Source organism: Carettochelys insculpta, chromosome 1, assembly GCF_033958435.1.
Source record: "Carettochelys insculpta isolate YL-2023 chromosome 1, ASM3395843v1, whole genome shotgun sequence".
Taxonomy (NCBI): domain Eukaryota; kingdom Metazoa; phylum Chordata; order Testudines; family Carettochelyidae; genus Carettochelys; species Carettochelys insculpta.
This window is the reverse complement of record NC_134137.1, coordinates 322,160,835-322,183,155: the sequence shown is the minus strand read 5'-3', so window position 1 is coordinate 322,183,155 and position 22,321 is coordinate 322,160,835. Positions and strand designations below refer to the sequence as shown.

The following is a 22,321-nucleotide window of genomic DNA, read 5'->3' as shown; positions in this document are numbered from 1 at the left end:
AGAGGCATTGAATGCACTATGGCTTGTTTCAAAATAGACTCTATTTGCTGTCTTAACTGCACCTATTTCAAAATACCTATTTCGAAGAGGCACTATTCCTATACAGTTCCCATGTTCCTGTGCTCATGTTCTCAGTGCCTTCTTCCCTCTGTCTGGGGCCTCTGTCCATAAATAAATACCAATACATATAAATGTGTTGCAGAAGAATATTTTGGCAAATAAAATATACTTTAAAACAATAATTACAGTCAAGTGTCAAAACCAAAACTGAACAGCAGTTTACCTCTTCTGCTTCCAGAGATTGCAGAATGATTATTTCCTCAAGTAGGCTTTGAATTTTTGTATCACTAATTTCTCTGAATTATTCCTCATGTAGAAATATTACTGTAGTGTGTTGCTTGCTGTACTTTGAAGGAGAAATGTGTCTGTCTAATTAACACCTTAGGGATTTAACTGGAGCTGGGTGGGAATGGTTTTCTGAAAAACGTTCCTATCTCAAATCAGTCTGAAAAGCTGAAATATTTAATAATTTCACACTCCAAAAATCTGAAAAATTAAGATCAGATCAATCAAATATGTCTCATAATGATTTCTAAATTATTTTGTTTCAGATTTTATTTTTGTTGCTTTTCTTACTATATACTAACTTAAATTTTGAAATGAAAAAGTGTTTCAACTCCAAAAATGAGACATTTTGATAATTTTTTATTTTTTCCTCCTAGCGTGTTTTCAAAATGGGAAATGTATTGAATCCGACCTCTTTCCACAAACATTTTCAGTTTTGCCAAGTCAAAAATCCCCATTCTGCTCTTTTATAAATGCCTGTATTTCATATATTCATGTGCTGTAAACTGGTAATACAAGTACACTTAGCAACAAGGCACTTTTATTTTCATTTGTGAAATAACTGAAGCCCTGTTAACTATGGATTTGTGGTCCACGTGCTGCAGAAACCTAAAGGACTTTCTTTTTTCTGACTTTTTGGTATTCAAGAACATCCTATATCCAAACTCAGTGAGCAACACAAATTCAAACACATTATACTGATATAAGAGTAAGGGACAGATTTTTTAAGGTGTTTAAGTGGAATTTTTAATTAGTGGAATTTCTGGATATACCTTGGTGCCTAATGCTTCTTGATTTCCAGAGGAGTTAGGTGCTAGATGCCTTTGAAAATGCTGCTAGGCATCTAAGCACCTTTAACAATCTGCCCTTCTGCTTTTTGGGTGCTTGTGGCAAAAATACTGTCTTTCTGTCATATGTATGCATGTGCAATTTTGATATGCATAGAGATGCAACTTGCATGCTGAGTCTAAGTTAATTAGAAAATGGGCCTCCATGGACAAGCTGTAACAATTTGAAGTTCACAAGAATCTTAAATGACTTATGTACTCAAGGGTGGCAGAGGGGAATACTTGCAAATAGGGTGGGTTTGAAAAGGACCATTCCACAAGTGATGTGACTGTTTTGGATCTGCCTATTGGAATTTATAAATTCCAGTTGGATGTTATGACCATTGTGTTTATGCCCTTATGATTAGTATCAGAGGGGTAGCCATGTTAGTCTGGATTTGCAAAAGCAACACGGGGTCCTGTGGCACCTTATAGACTAACAGAAATGTATGAGCATGAGCTTTCGTGGGCAAAGACCCACTTCATCAGCTGCAGGTTGACCTGCATCTGACGAAGTGGGTCTTTGCCCACGAAAGCTTATGCTCATACATTTCTGTTACCCTTATGATTGTCATTCTCTGTATTCCTGCATGATGTCATTTGTGCTAAGGGATTGGCGCCTGGGTGTCTGCCTCTGCATGATATTTCAATAAGGACCATCAAGAACTGAATAACCTTGGGGTAGCAGAACAGTGAGCCTCCCCACCCCAAGAAACCCATTCTTTCAAGTGACCTGGTAACAAGGCAATGGATCATCTGAAGAGGGGTTTGAAGACAGTGAGGGTGATCATCTGACAAAGCAGACTGCAACTGTAAAAAAAAAAAAGAAAGGGAGGCTCTGACATGCTTCTCCCAGAGAGAGGGGAGCAAACCAGGTCTGGAAGCAGGGATGGCTGAACCTCAGGAAAAGGAGGAGTCATAGATCCTTGAAAGACACTGACTGCATTCCACAGTGCTTTTAGAAAGGTGCTGAAATTAAAGCAGGATTTGGGTGTGAGTTCTGTTGTTTTTCCAGAGACCTATATATGTCTTGGGCGCTCTGTGAAACTAACGCTGTAAGTTCATCTAAATTATGTAAGTTTTATGTAAAAAAGTCAACGTAACTTAGGTTGACATACGACAGTGTCTGCACTATGTTATGTTGATGGGAGACACTCTCCCTTTGTCATAGCTTCTGCCTCTTGACAAGGTGGGGCACAGACATGAACAGGAGAACTCTCTCTCACTGACTTAGCACATCTTCAACCTGCTAAATCAACCATGCTGCACCAATTGCAGTGGGTGCTGATTTAGCCAGTACTGTAGACATGGTCTAAGAGTAAAGTCTGTGTTTAGAAATTCCTTTGCAATAACTGTGCACTACTTGCTTTCACTGCAACATAGTCCTGAAAGAACAAAACAATGTACTTGAGAGTCCATAGCCTCTCTGGAACTCTGAGAGCATGCAACAGCTATTGGGAAGGCTTGGGAGAGCTGGCACTGATTTAAGAGCCGAGACAACAGGACTGCAGGGTCAACACTGGCAAAGATGAATGTCAGCTGGGGGGTCAGTAACCTGGGAGTGTGCCAGGAATCAGCCCAGAGAGACAAGCCTGAATTCTACGTAGTCCTAGAAAGCCAAGAGCAGGTGGGACCCAAGGTTTGGGCCCAATACATCAGCCTAGAGGGCATCCATCAAAGGGAGCCTGTGAAGGCTTATAGTGGGCTCAGCTCAGCATATACGAGTAGATAATACGAGTACAAATATATTAGAAACAAGAGGAAGACCAAGTACAGGGTAGGGCCATTGCTCAGTGAGGAGGGAGAAACAGTAATGGGGAACTTGGAAATGGCAGAGATGCTTAATGACTTCTTTGTTTCGGTCTTCACAGAGAAGTCTGAAGGAATGCCTGACATAGAGAATGCTGGTGGAAAAGAGGTAGAGTTAGTTTTTGAAATAAAAAAAGAACAAGTTAAAAACCATTTGGAAAAATTAGATGTCTGCAAGTCACCAGGGCCTGATGAAATGCATCCTAGAATCCTCAAGGAGCTGATAGAAGAGGTAGCTGAGCCGTTAGCTCTCATTTTTGGAAAGTCATGGGAGACAGGAGAGATTCCAGAAGACTGGAAGAGAGCAAATATAGTGCCCATCTACAAAAAGGGGAATAAGAACAACCCAGGAAATTACAGGCCAGTAAGCTTACCTTCTGTGCCAGGAAAGATAATGGAGCAGGTAGTTAAGGAAGTCATCTGCAAGCACTTGGAAGGTAGTAAAGTGATAGGGAACAGCCAGCATGGTTTTGTAAAAAACAAATCATGTCAAACCAACCTGATAGCTTTTTTTGACACGATAACGAGACTCGTAGATAAGGGAGAAGCAGTGGATGTGGTATACTTAGACTTTAATAAAGCATTTGATACGGTCTCGCATAATATTCTTATCGACAAACTAGGCAAGTCCAACTTAAATCGTGCTGCAGTAAGGTGGGTGCATAACTGGCTGGCTAATCGCACCCAGAGAGTAGTTGTTAATGGTGCTCAATCCAGCTGGAAAAGCATAACAAGTGGGGTTCCGCAGGGGTCTGTTTTGGGACCAGTTCTGTTCAATATCTTCATTAATGATTTGGATATTGGCATAGAAAGTACGCTTATTAAGTTTGCAGATGATACCAAGCTGGGAGGGGTTGCAACTACCTTGGAGGATAGGGTCATAATTCAGAGTGATCTAGATAAATTAAAGAAATGGTCTGAAGTAAACAGGATGAAGTTTAATAAAGATAAATGTAAGGTGCTGCACTTAGGAAGGAATAATCTGTTTCACACATACAGAATGGGAAAAGACTGTCTAGGAAGGAGTACAGCAGAAAGGGATCTAAGGGTTCTAGTAGATCACAAGTTAAATATGAGTCAACAGTGTGATGCTGTTGCAAAAAAAGCAAACATGATTCTGGGATGCATTAGCAGGTGTGTTGTGAACAAGACACGAGAAATCATTCTACCGCTCTACTCTGCGCTGGTTAGACCTCAGCTGGAATATTGTGTCCAGTTCTGGGCACCCCAATTCAAGAAAGATGTGGAGAAATTGGAGAAGGTCCAGAGAAGAGCAACTAGAATGATAAAAGGTCTGGAGAACATGACTTATGAAGAAAGGCTGAAAGAATTGGGCTTGTTTAGCTTGGAAAAAAGAAGATTGAGGGGGGACATGATAGCGGTTTTCAGATATCTTAAAGGGTGTCATAAGGAGGAGGGAGAAAACTTGTTATTCTTGGCCTCTGAGGAGCGAACAAGAGGCAATGGACTTAAACTGCAGCAAGGGAAGTTTAGGTTGGACATTAGGAAAAAGTTCCTAACTGTCAGGGTGGTCAAGTACTGGAATAAGTTGCCAAGGGAGGTTGTGGAATCTCCCTCTCTGGAGATATTTAAGAAGAAGATTAGATAGATGTCTATCAGGGATGGTGTAGATAGTGGTCGGTCCTGCCGTCGGGGCAGGGGACTGGACTCGATGGCCTCTCGAGGCCCCTTCCGGTCCTAGTGTTCTATGATTCTATGATTCTATAAAATGTGTCAAACAGGAAGGCATACAATAAATCGACCCCTTTGTTTATGTACATTTAGCACATTCAAGAGCCCATGCAAAGCTCCACAACCTGCATTAGTGTTATGTTCAAGAAGGTGGTAGTACCTATCATGACAACAAAATGTAATTCTGTAAAATTAGGTTAATATTGCAGATCTGGTAGGATCCTGGTCCATTTTTGTTATTACTGTATATAGTGAAAGCCAAAAGCAACACATTAAAAAAGACAAGTGACTTTAAGGGACCTGCTAGTTGTGGAGTTGCATGAAATAAGATAGGGAAGTTTACAAGCCTATTGAAAGAGGTATTGGTAAGAGAAACAGTTCTTTTCCATTGTGTTTTGCTGAGCTAAGCAATTTACAGTATTTAGCAGTGAATAAATCTCTTAACACCCTCCCACTCTACCACAGGGCTTTATAAAAAATGCTCAGCCTCTAGCCCCTTTCAATGGAAGAACTTGTACATTTGTTGAAAAATCGTTGCTTCTCAAAAACAGCTGGGGTGAAAGAGCTTACTGAAACAGGAATGAGCTTTGGATGTTAATGTGAAGTTTTCACCTTTTAGCACAGTGGTGTTCAGAGGACATATGGGAGATTGACCTAGAGCTGGCAGTGGAATCCATTCTTCTTTTCAGTAAGCAACCCAGTGTTGTCTGCAGCTACGTTTTTATTGTCTGACAAAATAAAACATACATTTGGGTTACACAATTGTAGTTAATGTGTTGAAAAAATGTTGAATAATGTATTGAAAAAATGTTGAATAATGTATCAACTAAAAGATTGAAAAATTAAAGAATAAACCAAAAGAAGTTGATACAATTGAAAATGTTACTGGCATGATTGGGGAGTATAGGAGTTTTGAACCTCTTAGATTGCCTTATGAGGCTACGGCTACACTGTGCCTTTAATTCAAAGTAAGATACTCAGTTTGTGCTACACAAATTGCATATCGTATTATGAGTTAATTTCAAAGTAGGCTATTTTGGGATTTGGCACTGTCTACAGAGCACCAAATCTTGAATTACTGTGCTGTGTCAAGGCATCCCTTCCTCCTCCTGCAATGACGTGTACAGGGATGCCAAAATAGCACATTCATTATTTTGAAAAATATTGAATGTTGAAAATGTAACTCTCAATTGCTCCCAAACCAGTTCTTTGAGATAAAGTTGTGTTAGACTGCCAAAGAGATACTATTGCATCATTTTGTACTTCTTTCACAATTGAAAGAGTTTCTCCACAACTTGGAGTACTAGAAGGGTTTTTTCCCCCCCAGAGCTTGGATTTTGATGCAAAAGTCTGAAGAAAAGAGTAGATTCTATGGCAAATACTGTGGATATAAAATCATAAAGTACACAAAGTACTGAGCATACTATACTTCCTACTTTCTACTGATTTTTCCCAACATCTAGACTTTTCAGGTTCGTATACACTAGACCCCCGAGATATGCGCTGCTGATCAGTTTCCTGGCTCCTGTCAGGGTGGCAGCCAACTGGGCTGCTGCCGCTGACAGGAGAGATTTCCCTATTCCTGTCAGGGGCGGCAGATGCTCCTGTCAGTAGTGGCAGCCGAGAGTCAGGCTCTCAGCTGCCACCACTGACAGGAGTGGGGAAACTGAGCAGGGCAGCTGCCCTGGTCTGTTTCCAGGCTCTGCAAGCAGAGGGGATCTGGGAGCCAGGCTGCCACCTGGTCCCCAGCTCCCGTCCACTCACTGGAGCCAGGAAACTAATAGGGCTAGTGCCATCGTCAGTTTCCTGGATCCTGTGAGTTGCATGGGAAATTTGACTTATGCAATGGTTACAAGAATGCAACTCCCACATAAGTCAGGGGTCAAATGTAATTTGCTCAGGAATCTGAGTGGCCAGTCTGAGTATCTGTTCATAACTGTAGAGGTATCGCTATCTGTTGGACCTATAATTTCTCACTGGTGACAGCACTGATGGAAGCTGTAATTCACTTAGGGTCAGGATTTTTTTAACCGCTGCCTTGTCTCACTCTGGTCTGAACTGTAACCAAGGATGCATGGCATGTTGGTAAATATCCCCATCCACATTACATACTTTTCACTATCGTTATCATCTCATGGTTAACATCCGTGGGAATCAGTCTGAGTCATGAAAAAGAGGAGTTATCTCAAACATTCTTTTTTGCATGCATTTGAGGATTTTGCAACGTTAAAATTAAGCCATTGTGTGGCACTGTGAAAATGTGTCCTTTGAGGTCAAATAATGGTGCAGTGTACTTTAAAGGATATGAGTACTTTAATTAAAATTTGAAAATTGAAACTATCTCTCTACTGCAGTAAGTGAAATTAATAACACTTTGTATTCCTAAGAGTGACCAAAATTTCTGCAACTGCCTATTTTGTTTTGTTCTCAAATGAAAACTATTCAAGGATAACAAAAGAAACAGAATAATTTTATGCCAGGAGCGTTAAAAAGGAATAGAAAGTAGTGCATTCTTTATGTCATTTCTAATGAGCAAATGACAAAGCCAGATATTGTTTTCTGATATTTCAGATGAAGTTTCATTTGTTGTTAATGGATAGAGCTAAAAACATACACAGGTGATATTGATTAATAACATATTTATGATAATTTACTATTTTAATTATACATTATAATTTTATATTTATCTACATTATATGTAAATTAGGCCATAATTATTTTTTTAAAATCAAGTGCATCATTTACGCCACATTGGCTACGTCTACACGTGCCCCAAACTTTGAAATGGCCACTCAAATGGCCATTTCAAAGTTTACTAATGAAGCGCTGAAATGCATATTCAGCGTTTCATTAGCATGTGGGCGGCTGCAGCACTTCGAAATTGACGCGCCTCGCCGCTGCGCGTCTCATCCACATGGGGCTCCTTTTCAAAAAGACCCCACCTACTTCAAAGTCCCCATATTCCCATGAGCTGATGGGAATAAGGGGACTTCGAAGTAGGCGGGGTCCTTTCGAAAAGGAGCCCCGTGGGGACAAGACGTGTGGCGGCTAGGCGCGTCAATTTCGAAGTGCTGCGGCCACCCGCATGCTAATGAAGTGCTGAATATGCATTTCAGCACTTCATTAATAAAGTTTGAAATGGCCATTTGCGTGGCCATTTCGAAATTTGGGGCTCGTGTGGACACGGCCATTATTATGTATTAACCACACGTGTGTGAGAGAGATACAATAGCAAAAATTTTGGGCTAGGGTGGCTGGTCAGACAGAAAATGACACTTTGAAACCAGTGAGCAGCAAGTTCTCCTTCCTGGTCCTCCTCATTTTTGAGGACAGACCTTATGAAATCAGATACCTGCAGACTTTATACTTGTGCTCCAAAACAACAAAAAATATTCCAACTAAAGCTCAGTTTTAGAGCTGACTGTTCCACAGTTCCAAGAAACAGAGCCAGAATTTTGCTTTTTTTTTTCAGTCTTGTGACTGAAATTCTGATTCTTGCTTTTTTTTTAATGCTTAATTGAGTACTACAATTTTTTTCTTTTTCTCAGTCTGCATTTGGTACAAGAATTTTTTTGAAAACTTTGAAATATCATAAGGTGATAACAGTCCTTGCACAAGTGCCCTAGATAGTACTCAAGTGTTGCATTAATTCTAAAAATGTTTATGCAAGTATGTTTTTAAATAGAGTCCTTCACAGAGAGGGACCTGACAGTATTTGTGAGTAAGTAAGTCCAAATCTGGGTGCCCCTTTGTCCGCAAGAGTTAGCGCATACAGAACTGTTGAGTATGTTCTAAAGCCAAACCTCAGGAAAGGACAATTTTGACCTTTCACAGCATGTGTGGATTTTGTCTGTACCAGTCCCTTTCTCAGATGGGTCAGATTCTGTGCTGTGCTTCTCAGAATGCCCAGTTGTGAAGATGGGGATATAAAAGTATTGTTAATGGCTTCATAATTCTGCTTTCAGTGGCTGGCACAGTCCCAGGGCTGCACTAATTTACAGCAGTCTTACACAGGTGCCTATGTGTGGCTCTCCTCAGCCCTTGTACACTCCCATGCTGGGAGCTGCAAGATGCAGAGACTAAGAACCATATGAGGAAATTCCCCAGAAGTCCATTCCAGGCCTTTATAGAAGAGAATCTCAATAAGTAGCCTGGTTTTAGAGAGGGTGAGATCCTGTACTTCTTGGTAACTTGGGCAGTCATTTGCTACACGTGTTGAAAATGGCTCTAGATGGCTACTTGCCAAAATTCCATTACTTTATACCAGACCTATACATGATGACACAGCACATGGAGAATCAGGCCCGTTGAGGTTTTTTTGGATGCCACGTGCCAGGCAGGATTACTGCCCGTTTTGTTAATAACACCCTCAGTTTAGGTATCTTGGGTTGAGTGTTTGCGGGTATTTCAAATGTGCTGTTGAAAATAGAGAGTGGCAAAGGGAAAGAATTAAACATCTCTTTTAGTTTGACTTCATGGAATAAATTTAAAAGTTGCTGCTAACAGCTCTCTTTTCTGAGCAGTCCAATGGGAAATCTAAGCGTACATTTACATGCTGTTCAGCTGATTAGCATAACAGACACCGTCATGGTCTGTTTTGTTAATGACACGCTAGCTATGCTATCTCTACATGGGCATTTAATCAAAGAGCCATTGTGGTATGCCAGGACATACATCTGTGCACTAAAAGTAGGTTATTACCACACAGGGAAACTTACTGTTCTCAAATACATATACAGGGACAGATCCCTCTGCTGGATCCATACAGGCGAAATTTTACTTCAGTGAGGCTTCATGTAGGCACAGGGGTCCACCTGCATGGATACAGTTGCAGGATCTGGCCCCAGATACTGCCATCATGGATGCCTAATAAGCATTTAGATAGATTTGCGTAATCACTAACACTAGTTTTCAAGAAGTTGTAACTGTCAGATGGCTCCATCATCCGCATCCTTGAACATGCGTAACATTTATATCATTTTTTGTTTTAAGAAGCCTGTAAATACATGTTTATTTGAAAAGATACAATGAAAGATGTGTTGTTGTTCAACATATTAACTCATGATAATTAGTGAGAACAAGCCTTTCTTTAACAAAGGAAATAAATATGCACTAAACAAGAAAGACCATTCAAATTTGGCATAGGGAAATGTAGATCCCAACTATTTGTTTTGTATTTTACACACACACACCTCCTAGAACTAGAAGAGACTCCAGGAGGTCATTTAGTCCAGTCCCCTGCCCTCTCTGCAGGAACAAGCACCATCCCTGACATGTATTTGCCCCAATCCCTAAATAGTCTTCTCAAGGGTTGAACTCACAACCCTAGGTTTAATAGGCCAATGCTCAAACCACTGGGCTAACCCTCCTGCTGAAAAAACTGGAAGGGACATTGAATCCTATCCCCTTGATAGGGTCAAGCACCATCTCTGGCATCTATTTGCCCTAATCCCTACATGGCCCCCCCCTTAAGGATTGAGCTCACAGCCCTAGCTTTAGTAAGCTAATGCTCAAGCCACTGAGCTATTCCTCTCCACTTTATGGAGCTCTTCAAATGGAACAAGGATCATTGCATGATGTTACACAGTTTGCTCCATTGTTTGAGCCAAATATTCAGGTTTTTGTTTTTGTTTTGTTAAGTCACAGTCCTTCCCTGAAAATAGCTTAATGTGTGTGAAAATGCATTTCTCTTTGTTTTTAGACAAAGCATGTCCATGACAATTTTGAAATTTAACAAGAACATGAAACACTTGCTTCTCATTAGAATTAAGTGGAGGATATTTGTACCATTATGTTAAAAGACATGCGGTTGTACAACTCATGGAGTTTAAATTCAAGTGTTTCAATTATTTTTTTAAGTGACAAGGAAAGACTATTTTTATGGGACCTCTCCAGTTGTTAGAGTGCTACAGTTCTGTTTGTATTGAAGGAGAGGTGAAAAGTTTAGAACTCTTCTTACAGGGTTTGGAAGCTTTTGTCAATATTTTGGTTTAAAAAACGACCTCTCTAATCGTAACTTACCCTTGTACATGGTAGATCATGCAGAATAAAGGGACATTCAAAAGCTGCAGAATCTTCCATGTTGAAAATATTTTTTTCAGTAAAACAAATGAAAATGTGTAACTTGAAGTCTGTGTGCTTATTTCCACAGGGCATACATCATAACAGACTTCATGGGCATCAGGAATGAAAGTTTTATGAAGGTTGCGGCCGTGGGGACTTGGATGGGAGATTTTGTCACAGCTTGGATGGTAAGAAGTGCAACAATGCACTTTAAATGCAAAATACAAAAACTGGACAGGAAAACAACCCTGAGCAGTGTTTCAATTTAAAGAAGTAGAGAGACAAGAAAGGCAAGGGTCAGGAATATGTTGGGAATCCAAAGGAGAGTCCATTAAAGTTAATTGAAAACTAATTTTACTCTTCTGATGTCAATGGAAGTTTTGTCATTGAATTCTGTGGAAGCAGTATTAGGCTCCTTCTTTGCTGTGAAGTAACATCAAGAAAACTTGGTGCCAACCTGAAAAAGCAAGTCACCGCACAAACGACTGCTAGTGGTGAGGAGAAAGCTGGGGGAGAAGACTTGACTCAGCAAATTGATTCTAAGAATGTAGCAGAAAGAGGAAAAATAAGAGAATCAATAACACGTCTAAGATACACTAAAATGTTGTGAGGAGAAGCCATTGAAAGGGGTGTTTTCAGATTAAATTTGCCCTATAGTCAGATTTTTGTAAAAAAGCAGCTTCTATAAAGCCTAAGACTAAATGTTTTCGTGAAGCTGCTTTAAATTCCAATGAAAACCATTTTGAAAAGCACATCCCCTTGCTGTGTTTGCAAATCAAACATGTTAGCAATGCGTGAGAATGAGAAAGTGATAACAAATACCACATGCATTTACTCGTGTGTCTTTGTCCCAGCTGAGAGAAATAAGCTGTTTTTTTAAAACAGCATGAGGATTTTAAAAATAAATAAGATTTTAAAAATTGTGTTGATTTAAATAATAGAAGGTTTAAGGTAAGTTGTTTTTTTTTTTTTAAGAAAGAAAGCGTTGATTCTGCCAGCAGTGATGCCAGTAGTAACTCTGCAGAGAGAAGTAGCAGGTCTCTGATTTTAACCATACAGAATCTATTGAACTTCAAATGCCATTTTCCTTTTCAGGCAGTGTTACTTTCTCTAACCAATCAATGATGCCTCCATTCCTGACTCCAAAAGAATCAGCAGTGTTGAAGTCGCTTTTCCCACTAATGCAGGGAATACAGTTGGACCATTTCTGAACACATTTCAGAGGAGTACAAACACCTGGGGAGAAGGTGTCCGCATTTGACATGTCTTGTAATCACTGCTACCTGTCACATAAAGCACTGAAAACAATGTACCAAAATAGAAAATTGTAGGTGATCAGTAAGAATTAAGAGCAAGTACCGTTCCTTTGTACTTGGGCAACCATCTGAGTTTCTTGCCATTTATCTTCTAACCTCTGCAGATCTGAAGCAGCATCAAGGATTTTTTCAGCATATTGTACAGCAAGTGTCAGTGGCTTGTCAAATTAAAATTAGGCTCTGCAAAATGGTGACCATGAAAACCAAGCACACATCAAAACCAAAAAGCAGTCCAGTGGCTCCTTAGAGCCTAACAAATGTATTAGGTCATGGGCTTTCCTGGGTAAAACCTACTTCATCAGATGTGTGGTAATAACACAATCCTGGGTATATTTAGCAGAAGAAGCAGGAAAAAAAATGTCATTAGTAAGTTAGACTACAATGGCTACCCCTCTCTAGGAGTAGTAGGCATCCTTCAGTCTGCATAGACTATGGATCGCACCCTTTATAGTTTCAATTGAGGACTTCATTTACAGCGTCTACTGTGACTATGAAGACCCACACGAGAGTGACAGTCCTTGCTGCATCTCTTGCAGATGTGGTTGGTGTCTGGCAAGTCCTTAGTGTGCTTTCTGTGCGCTCGCTTCTCCTCTGCTAGCTGTCTGATCCTCATCACACATCAACCCCCCGCCCCATACCTGAACCGGTTTAGCATTAGAACTGTGCACAGCTCCTCTATGGACTTAGTGTTGACATTTAGTGTTTCTTTCTGTCATTCCAATAATAAAAGTCATGGCTGCAGCTGACCCTCATTAGCATGGTTCTTCTTTTGTGGACTTCCACAGTGTCTAACAGCTATGCAGGGGAGGACAAGGCATGATCTCAGCCAGTCTGGGTGGGATTGTTCTTATTGTTACTATAAGGCTCATGGTTCAAAATGGTGAATTACATGTTGGTCATGGTACATTAGGCAGTGTTCCAGTCGGTCAGCTCTTGGTCCATCTTGCCCAAAGTAAGCCTCACAAAGAATCAAGCAGCACTGTGTATTATCACTTTAGTCATTGCATAAAACAATTCAAGCATTAGGCTGCTATGCCAATGTCAGAATACAGAGGCCACTAGTATCTAGGATTTACTTTTCACATATTAATCTTTCTCTTTTCCCCCATTCTAGTCCTCATTGCCAGCCCTATTAAAAACACGTGGGGATGTTATGCATGAGCATATTCACTGCTCCCTTCCACTGTGATGTGTTAAATTTGAAGGTAGAGCACTATGAAAAGCAAAATAGTGTATGGCTTCCCTTCAGCTTTCACTGATTTCCACTAACAAGGTTATTTGATTTTAGAAGCAACAAAGTATTTTCATTGCAGAGGTGGTGTGGTCTTGCAGAGAGCTAGCATGGGAATACTTCTGCATAGTATTTCAACTTGTTTTTATCTGCAACATGTTTCCCAGTGGAAGTGATAGCATTGCCAACTTTCTGAGATGTGCACATTCTCATAAACACTTGCAAAAACCTGAATTCACATGGGCAAAGCCTCAAAGCAGAAACATACAGTGAGACTGTTGCTGCTGCATCAATCCTGCTGTCACTCCACCACGCCACTGACAATGCAGAAAGAGCAAACAGCAGCAGTGGCGGTGCTGCACAGCTGGTAGGCCTTTGCAGCGTCAGAAGACAACAAAAGTACCAGCAACAGAGTCGCCAACCAGGAGGCTCACTGCAGTACGGTGGCAGGAGGAAGCAATGAACATGCTCCTGGGTGAAAATCTCCTCGTGAACATGGATATATTGGTGGAAAAATCAATCACTGAGTTCAGGGAATTCTCCTATTCGACTGTGAATCTCAGTGACCATTCCTGTCCACTTCTCTGGCAGGCGTGGCAAATCATTTGACTGTGAACATGGGCTGTATCATGCTGTTCCTGTCATTTAGACTTGCTTAACAACTTTGTGAAAGCTAATCGCAGTGATGAGTGATATTGAAGTGGCACAAGCTCTTTGAAGTCACTTTGTATTCTGAGAAGTCCTCTAATACTGGCAGAGCTATAAAGAGGAAAAGAAGGACAGGAACATCCAATTTTGTGGTAGGTTCTAATTGACTGTAAGTGTTACATTCTAATATGTTTAAGAGACTTCTGCAATAATTAAAAGTCAGACAGAGCTGTGCTATAATTATAAGACGAGCAAAAGTAAATGGGATCATCATGGTTATGTACTAGAAGCCTGATGGAATTCAGATCCCTAAGCTCTGTTGAATTGGTGGCTGCAGAAATCAGCACTGATAATGGCAATGTGAGTTGTGAGCTATCATTTGCCTAAGGAATAGGAAGTGAAAAATGCTACTCTAGCGCAGGGGTAAGACATTTCTTCGAAATTATTTTAGGACACTAACACCAGAAAATATTTGAAGGGGAGGAGTGTACTTTGGAATCATTGTTTGATTCATGTATGGAAATCAAATTTACCTTCTAAATACACTCCTTGTGGACACTGGCTCACTCTGTCAGGGCTTCATCCAACTTCCAACTGAAGTCAAGAAGAATCTTTAAGATGTATGGGAGCTGGCTGAGCTTTAGGTATGCAAGCAGGACACATGCCAAAGCTCTGCTCTCTCTTTGTGCCCCTGCCTGCTGGTTAAGTTGCACTTCCTGATGTCTGCTGGCCATGTTAAACTCTCCAAATGAGGCTGGGAAGGCAGGGTGGCAGACAAGACTTGGCCCATCCCACCCTCCTGCACTTGTCCAGCTGAGAGATGGGAGGAATGTTTGCTGCACTTTTGAAATGGTGGCACAGCTCCCAGTCTGTTGTGCCCAACCCGTAACTCTGCAGAACCAGAGGTTCAATAGGTCAGAATACCTCCAGAGAGTCCTGCCGCAGTGTCAGCTCTGGGCATCCCTTCTCTACCTTCCCTACAGTATGGACTGAGCCACTGTATAACCTCTGCATTTTTGGATGGAAGAGTGTGTGTGTGTGTGAGAGAGAGAGATGTGGAGTAGCTTCAAGTAATGCAGCAGGTGTGTTATATTCTGTTATCATATTCTAATATAATGCTTAATTTAACCTTCTGATATATCAGTCATAGTTGTAAGCTTTGTTCAGATTGTTTTATCGTTTGCTTTTGTTTGTAATAAGAGTAGCGTATTCGTCATGATTGGGGTCAGAAACCAAAATAGCAAGAAGAGCCATTTTTTTTGAATTCAGTAAAAAACTCAGTACTTCAAAAGCCACGATGCATGTGAATAACGTCAAACCATACTTTTTGTAACCTTGATTTTAAGAACAGTGCACACAGTGATTTGTAAGGCAATACATTTTTTACTGCAGGATGTTCACAAACTTTTGATATGTTGGTGAATTTCTCTTTGCAAATGAGACATAAAGGGAGCCCAGACACTCTCAGGGTGCATCTATACTAGCAAGTACATTCAAAATTAGGATCGGAAGACCGAGTTCTTTTGAAAGAAGCCGCGGAGCATCTACACTGACACGGTGCTTTTTCAAAATTAATTTCGAAAGAACTCCCCCGTTCTTTCGAAGTCGGTCCTCCGGTCCTGGGATGGGAAAAGCGCCCTCCTTCGAAAGATAATTTTGAAAGAGTGCAAGTGTAGATGCTCCCTGGCCCACTCTTTTGAAAGAGCGGGTCCTCCATGGCTGCGATCAGCTGGCAAGCGGCGGCGCTGCTCACAGCGCAAGCGGAGCTTTATGCTCCAGCATCCGGTCACATTTCAGGGCATGGGCTCCCAGAAGCCCTCAGGCAGGAAGCTGAGAGCCCACGCTGCTGCCCGGCCATCCAGCAAGCGACGCTCCAGCCCGCGTACCGGCTTCCCCAGCACCATGGCCAGCGCCCCGGCCCCCACCCACTCCAGGGGCCCCCCAGGGACACCAGGGAGCCCACCTAGGAGGGGTGCCAGGCGCCCTTCTGGACTGACGCTGAGCTGCAGGACCTCCTCGCCCTCCGGGCAGATGAGGAGGTCCTGCAGCAGACGGGGGTCCAGCGCCGAAATGTGGCCGCGTTTGACTACTTCACCAAGGGCCTCGCTGGCTGGCGTCAGCCCACCCAGACCCCAGACTAAGTGAGGTCCAAAGTGAAGGAGCTCCGGCAGGCCCACTGTCAGGCTCGGGACACGGCCGGGTGGTCAGGGGCAGCGCCCATCAGCTGCCCCTACTTTAAAGATCTCAATTGACACCTTGGGCCCAAAGAGGTGAGACCCCCAGCCATGTTCCTCAACATGGTGGACCCCCCAACGGAGATGGAGATGGAGGGGACGGGACCGAGAGGGAGGACCGCCCCAGACCTCCAGCCACCCATAGGTGGCCGCCATGGATCCCGAACACCAGTCATGATGAGGGGTCGAGTGAAGGGGCCCTCGTCATCGAAGTCCCTTTGGGCCCATCCAGCCTGGCTGCCTTGGATTATGCCTCACCTGAGCTCCTGGAGGGACCCACAGGTATGTACTGTGCACTCAGGTGGACATGGAGCCGGAGGAGGGGGTGCACTGTCCCGTCTGGGGTGGCCGCAGCCCATTCACAGGGACATCAGCCCCAGGTCATGGGCGGGCCAGACAACCCCACTGCCCTGGCCTCACAGGGCCGACGTGTGGCACTCAGCACCACATGGCCCAGACAGTACCACGAGCCGCCAGGCCATGGAGGGACCAAGGGGGGCAGAGGAGAGCCAGTGCTCCTGCAACCCAGACAGGGAACCCTGGATGCAGCCCCTGCAGGACCGCTGGGATGGGATGGCTGGGGTGGAAGTGTTGAGGGAGTCCCTCACTAGGACTAATGGCCCATTCCTCTCCCCTTATGTCTCCAAAGCCCCAGTGGCCAGCAGCTGGGCCAGCTCCACAACGGGCCCAGGGAGCCGTACCATGGAAGGCAAGGGGGAGCAGCCCAGGTCCTGGAATGGGACAGCATGGGGTTGCCACCGATCCCTCCATTGGCACCACCAGGCCAGGGAGGAGGAGGCAGGAGACACAGCCCACATGGCCACCCTTGGGGAGCTGACAGGAGTCGTGTGGGAGTGGCTTGCCATGGAGCAGCAGGCATGGGACCGGGTGGCGTCCAACCTGGACACCCTCACCCAGGCTGTGGTCGGCCACCTGGCCCCTGCTGCCTCTCCATCATGGGCGACTCCTGCACCCACGTCCCCCATCACCCCTCCACCATCACCTGTGTGTCCCCTCCCCTCCCCCCAATGTTTGCCCCCTGCTGCCCCAATCCCCCATCCCCCTGCCTCCTGCAAAACGGCCCCCCCGAGGAGGCTGACCTTGAGGCCCTGCTCCCTCCCCACCTCCACCAGGCCAGCCTCATCCGCCTGGCCCACACCCTGCTGGCCAGGGCTGGCTAGCTGGAGGTTGAGCCCCCAACCCCCGCTTCCCCATGAATCAGTCCAGTGCAGGCGTGGGGACTAGGTCTGAGCCACGCCCTTACCTCCCCATGCTGCTGGCCCCGGCCCAGCCCCGGCGGGGACCCCAGACCTGGGGAGGAGGGGCAGATGCAGGTGACGGGGCTCCCGGCCATCGAGCCCCATGGAAGTGTGAGCCTCCAACCCTGGCTCCCCATTCACCCTCCCATTTTCCCTCCTGCCTCCCCTCCCCCCGCCATGGAAGGTGGACTTTGAGGCAGTTCAGGGCTTTATAAAGCAGTGTCCAAACGAACAAGTGAGCTTGCAAACAGGGGACTGCAAATAGGGGCTACATCTACACGTGCCCCAAACTTCGAAATGGCCATGCAAATGGCCATTTCGAAGTTTACTAATGAAGCGCTGAAATGCATATTCAGTGCTTCATTAGCATGCGGGCGGCAGCGGCGCTTCGAAATTGACGAGCCTTGCTGCCGCGCGGCGCGTCCAGACGGGGCTCCTTTTCGAAAGCACGCCACCTACTTCGAAGTCCCCTTATTCCCGTGAGCTCATGGGAATAAGGGGACTTCGAAGAAGGTGGCGTCCTTTCGAAAAGGAGCCCTGTCTGGACGCGCCGCGCGGCGGCAAGGCTCGTCAATTTCGAAGCGCCGCTGCCGCCCGCATGCTAATGAAGCGCTGAATATGCATTTCAGCGCTTCATTAGTAAACTTCGAAATGGCCATTTGCATGGCCATTTCGAAGTATGGGGCACGTGTAGACACAGCCAGGGAGTTTAGAGAGGGAGTTAACAGGGGACTGCAAACGGAGTTTAGAGAGGGAGTTTGGAAGGGGCCAGGGACCCTTGCCCTTCTTTTAAGTCCCTGTTCTAGGATGGCAGGCATGGATAGTGATAGGTCTGCTGCTGTTACCTGCTTGGGATGCGCCATGTTTGTCTTGCTCCCTGAGGAAAGAAGTGATTTCATCTGCAGTAAGTGCAAGCTGGTCTCCATTTTAGAAGAAAAAATTTGAGGACTGGAGGCTCAAGTGTTGACCCTACGCTCAATCAGGGAGGATGAAGATTTCCTTGACAGAAGGGAGCGTTTAATCTTGCAAGCACAGCAGGCAAAAGAACTGGGGAGGGCGGTAAGGGATGAAGCAGAGAACTGGCAGCATGTAACTTCTAGAAGAAAAAGAAGGCCGGTACACGAGTCCCCTGTTGATGCAGAGATAAGCAATCGCTTTCAGGCTCTCTCCACTGGTTCTGCCATGGTGAATGCTTTGGCAGGAACCTCACAGGTCAAAAATCGCAAGGGAACTGCTTCTACTGCAGGACATGGGATGTGTAGCCCTAGGGGTGGGAGTTCAATGACCACCACCCCCATAAGGAAGAGACGGGGGTAGTGGTAGAGGACTCCCTCCTAAGAGGGACTGAACCATCCATCTTCCGACCAGACCTGCAATCTCGTGAGGTGTGCTGTTTACCAGGAGCTCAAATTCAGGATGTGACTGAGAGCCTTACAAAACTGCTCAAGCTTTTGGAATACTACCACTTCCTACTTCTGCATGTGGGAAATAATGATATGGCCAAGAATGACCTTGAGCGGGTTACTGAGGATTATGTGGCACTGGGAAGAAGGGTCAAAGAATGTGGAGCACAAGTGGTGTTCTCGTCCATCCTTCCTGTCGAAGGGAAAGAGCTAGGTAGGGACTGTCGAATTGAGGAAATAAATGCATGGTTGTGCAGGTGGTGTCGGAGAGAGGGCTTTGCATTCTTCCATCATGGGACACTGTTTCCGGCACAAGGATTATTGGGAAGAGATGGGGTCCACCTAACCAAGACAGGAAGGAGCATTTTCACAAGTAGACTTGCAAACTTAGTGAGGAGAGCTTTAAACTAGGTTTGCTGGGGGAAGGTGACCGAAACCCTGTGGGTAGAAAGGAACTTGGAGGCCGGGAAGAAATGCAAAGAAGAATGTACAACAAAAGTGGACCCCTGGTTTGAGTAGTGAGGGCGGGGAGATTAACTGGTTATCTAAGGTGTTTGTACACCAATGCCAGAAGCCTGGGTAACAAGCAGGAGGAATTAGAAGCCCTGGCCCAGTCCAAGAACTATGACTTGATTGGAATAACAGAGACTTGGTGGGATGACTTGCATGATTGGAGCGCTGTCATGGAAGGGTATAAATTGTTCAGGAAGAACAGACAAGGGAGAAGAGGAGGAGGAGTTGCACTGTATGATTGCTTGGAACTCCAGTACATAGAGGGAGAAAAGCCTGTTGAGAATCTATGGGTCAAGCTTAGTGGTGTAGGCAGCACTGGAGATGTGGTGGTTGGTGTCTGCTACAGGCCGCCAAATCAGGATGATGAGGTAGATGAGGCTTTTTTTGGACAACTGAGCGAAGTTTCCGGATCTTGGGCTCTCGTTATCGTGGGGGACTTCAATTACCATGACATCTGTTGGGAGACCTATACAGTGGTACACAAGCAGTCCAGGAAATTTCTGGAGAATGTTGGGGACCACTTCTTGGTACAATTGCTGAAGGAACCGACCAGAGGTCGTGCATGGCTCAACCTGCTGCTTACAAACAGGGAGGAACTAACAGGGAAGGTAGAGGTGGGGGACAACCTGGGCAGCAGTGATCATGAGATGGTAGGCTTCAGGATCCTGACCAAAGGAAGGAAAGAGAGCAGCAAATTACACACCTTGGACTTCAGAAAAGCAGACTTTGACTCCTTCAGGAACCTCATGGGCAGAATCCCCTGGCATGCTACTGTGAAGGGAAGAGGAGTCCAGGAAAACGGGCAGTATTTTAAGGAAGCCCTATTGAAGGTGCAGAAAGAAACTGTCCCAATGCGCAGCGAGAGAAGTAAATATGGTAGGAGACCAGACTGGCTTAATGGGAAAATCCTTGGAAAACCTAGGCACAAAAAGGGAGCTTACAAAAAGTGCAAACTTGGACAGATGTCTAGGGAGGGATATAAAGGTATAGCTCAAGAATGTAGGGCAGTTATCAGGAAGGCGAAAGCACAACTGGAATTGCGACTTGCAAGGAATGTGAAGGATAACAAGAAAAGTTTCTACAGGCACGTTAACAAGAAGAAGGTGATCAGAGAGGGCATGGGGTCCCGACTGGATGAGGAAGGTAACCCAGTGACAGATGATGTAGGGAAAGCTGAAGTACTTAACGCTTGCTTTGCCTCTGTCTTCACAGACAAGGACTGCTCCCAGACTAATGTGATAAGTGATGCATTGTGGGATGAAGGTGGACAGCCTTTGGTGGGGAAAGAACAGGTGAGGAGCTATCTAAAAAAGCTAAACGTACATAAATCCATGGGCCCGGACCTAATTCATCCTAGGGTTCTGAGGAAGTTGGCGTATGTTGTTGACGAGCCCTTGGCCATTATCTTTGAAAAGTCCTGGAGATTGGGAGAGATCCCGGAAGATTGGAAAAAAGCAAATGTAGTGCCCATCTTTAAAAAAGGGAAGAAGGATGATCCAGGGAACTATAGGCTGGTCAGTCTTACATCAGCCCCTGGAAAAATCATGGAGAAGCTCCTCAAGGAAGTCATTTTGGGGCACTTGGAGGAGGGAAGAGTGATCAGGAATAGTCAGCATGGATTTAAGAAGGGCAAGTCATGCCTGACCAATCTGATTAGTATTTATGATGAGATAACTGGCTCTGTGGATGAGGGAAAATCAATGGATGTGATTTATCTTGACTTTAGTAAAGCTTTTGATACGTTCTCCCACAATATTCTTGTCAGCAAGTTAAAGGAATGTGGACTGGATAAATGGATGGTAAGATGGATAGAAAGGTGGCTAGAAAGTCGGGCCCAGCGGGTAGTGATCAACGGCTCGATGTCGGGATGGTGGTCGGTTTCTAGTGGAGTGCCCCAAGGTTCGGTTCTGGGTCCTGTTCTGTTCAACATATTTATCAATGACCTGGATGAGGGGTCGGATAGCACCCTCAGCAAGTTTGCGGATGACACTAAGCTAGGGGGAGAGATAGATATGCTGGAGGGTAGGAATAGGGTCCAGAGCGACTTAGACAAATTGGAAGACTGGGCTGCAAAAAAATCTGATGAGGTTCAATAAGGACAAGTGCAGAGTCCTGTACTTGGGCCGGAAGAATCCCAAGCATTGTTACAGGCTGGGGTCCAACTGGCTCGGTAGTAGTTCTGCAGAAAAGGACCTGGGAGTTGTAGTGGACGAGAAGCTGGACATGAGTCAACAGTGTGCAGTTGTAGCCAAGAAAGCGAATGACCTATTAGGTTGCATCAAGAGGAGCATTGCCAGTAGATCCAAAGAAGTGATTGTTCCTCTTTATTCGGCTTTGGTGAGGTCTCATCTGGAGTACTCTGTCCAGTTCTGGGCCCCCAATTATAGGAAGGATGTGGATACACTGGAGAGGGTCCAGCGGAGGGCGACCAAAATAATTAGGGGGCTGGAGCATATGATTTATGAAGAAAGGTTGAGGAAATTGGGACTGTTTAGTCTGCAGAAGAGAAGACTGAGGGGGGACTTGATAACAGCCTTCAACTTACTGAAGGGAGACTGCAAAGGGGCTGGAGAGAGGCTATTCACAGTAGTCACGGATGGCAGAACACGGAACAGTGGTCTCAAGTTGCGGTTGGGAAGGTCCAGGTTGAACATTAGGAAAACCTTTTTCACAAGGAGGGTGGTGAAGCATTGGAATGGTCTACCCAGGGAAGTAGTGAAGTCTCCATCCCTGGAGGTGTTTAAGTTTTGCCTCGACAAAGCCCTGGTGGGACTGATCTGATGGGTTTGGTCCTGCTTAGAGCAGGGGGCCGGACTTGATGGCTTTTTTAGGTCTCTTCCAGCTCTATTGTTCTATGATTCTATGATTTTGTGTAAATAGTTCTCCCCGCTCACCCTCCACCACATATATATAGTTCCCGCTAGTAAATGAGGGGCACAGTTTTGTTATGTAAATAGTTTATTTTCCGTGGTTTACCCTGT

At 44.6% G+C, this 22,321-nt stretch overlaps 1 protein-coding gene across 6 annotated transcripts in view; it reads left to right on the top strand.

Annotated features, from left to right (window-relative positions):
* TMEM117 (transmembrane protein 117) overlaps positions 1-22,321 on the top strand; it is a 375,771-nt gene that overhangs the window by 153,478 nt on the left and 199,972 nt on the right. For all 6 annotated transcript variants that reach the window (XM_075014183.1, XM_075014201.1, XM_075014221.1 and 3 more), the window contains one exon: positions 10,825-10,924. In XM_075014183.1, the coding sequence (XP_074870284.1) occupies positions 10,825-10,924 (100 nt within the window). The remainder of the gene's footprint in view (positions 1-10,824; positions 10,925-22,321) is intronic.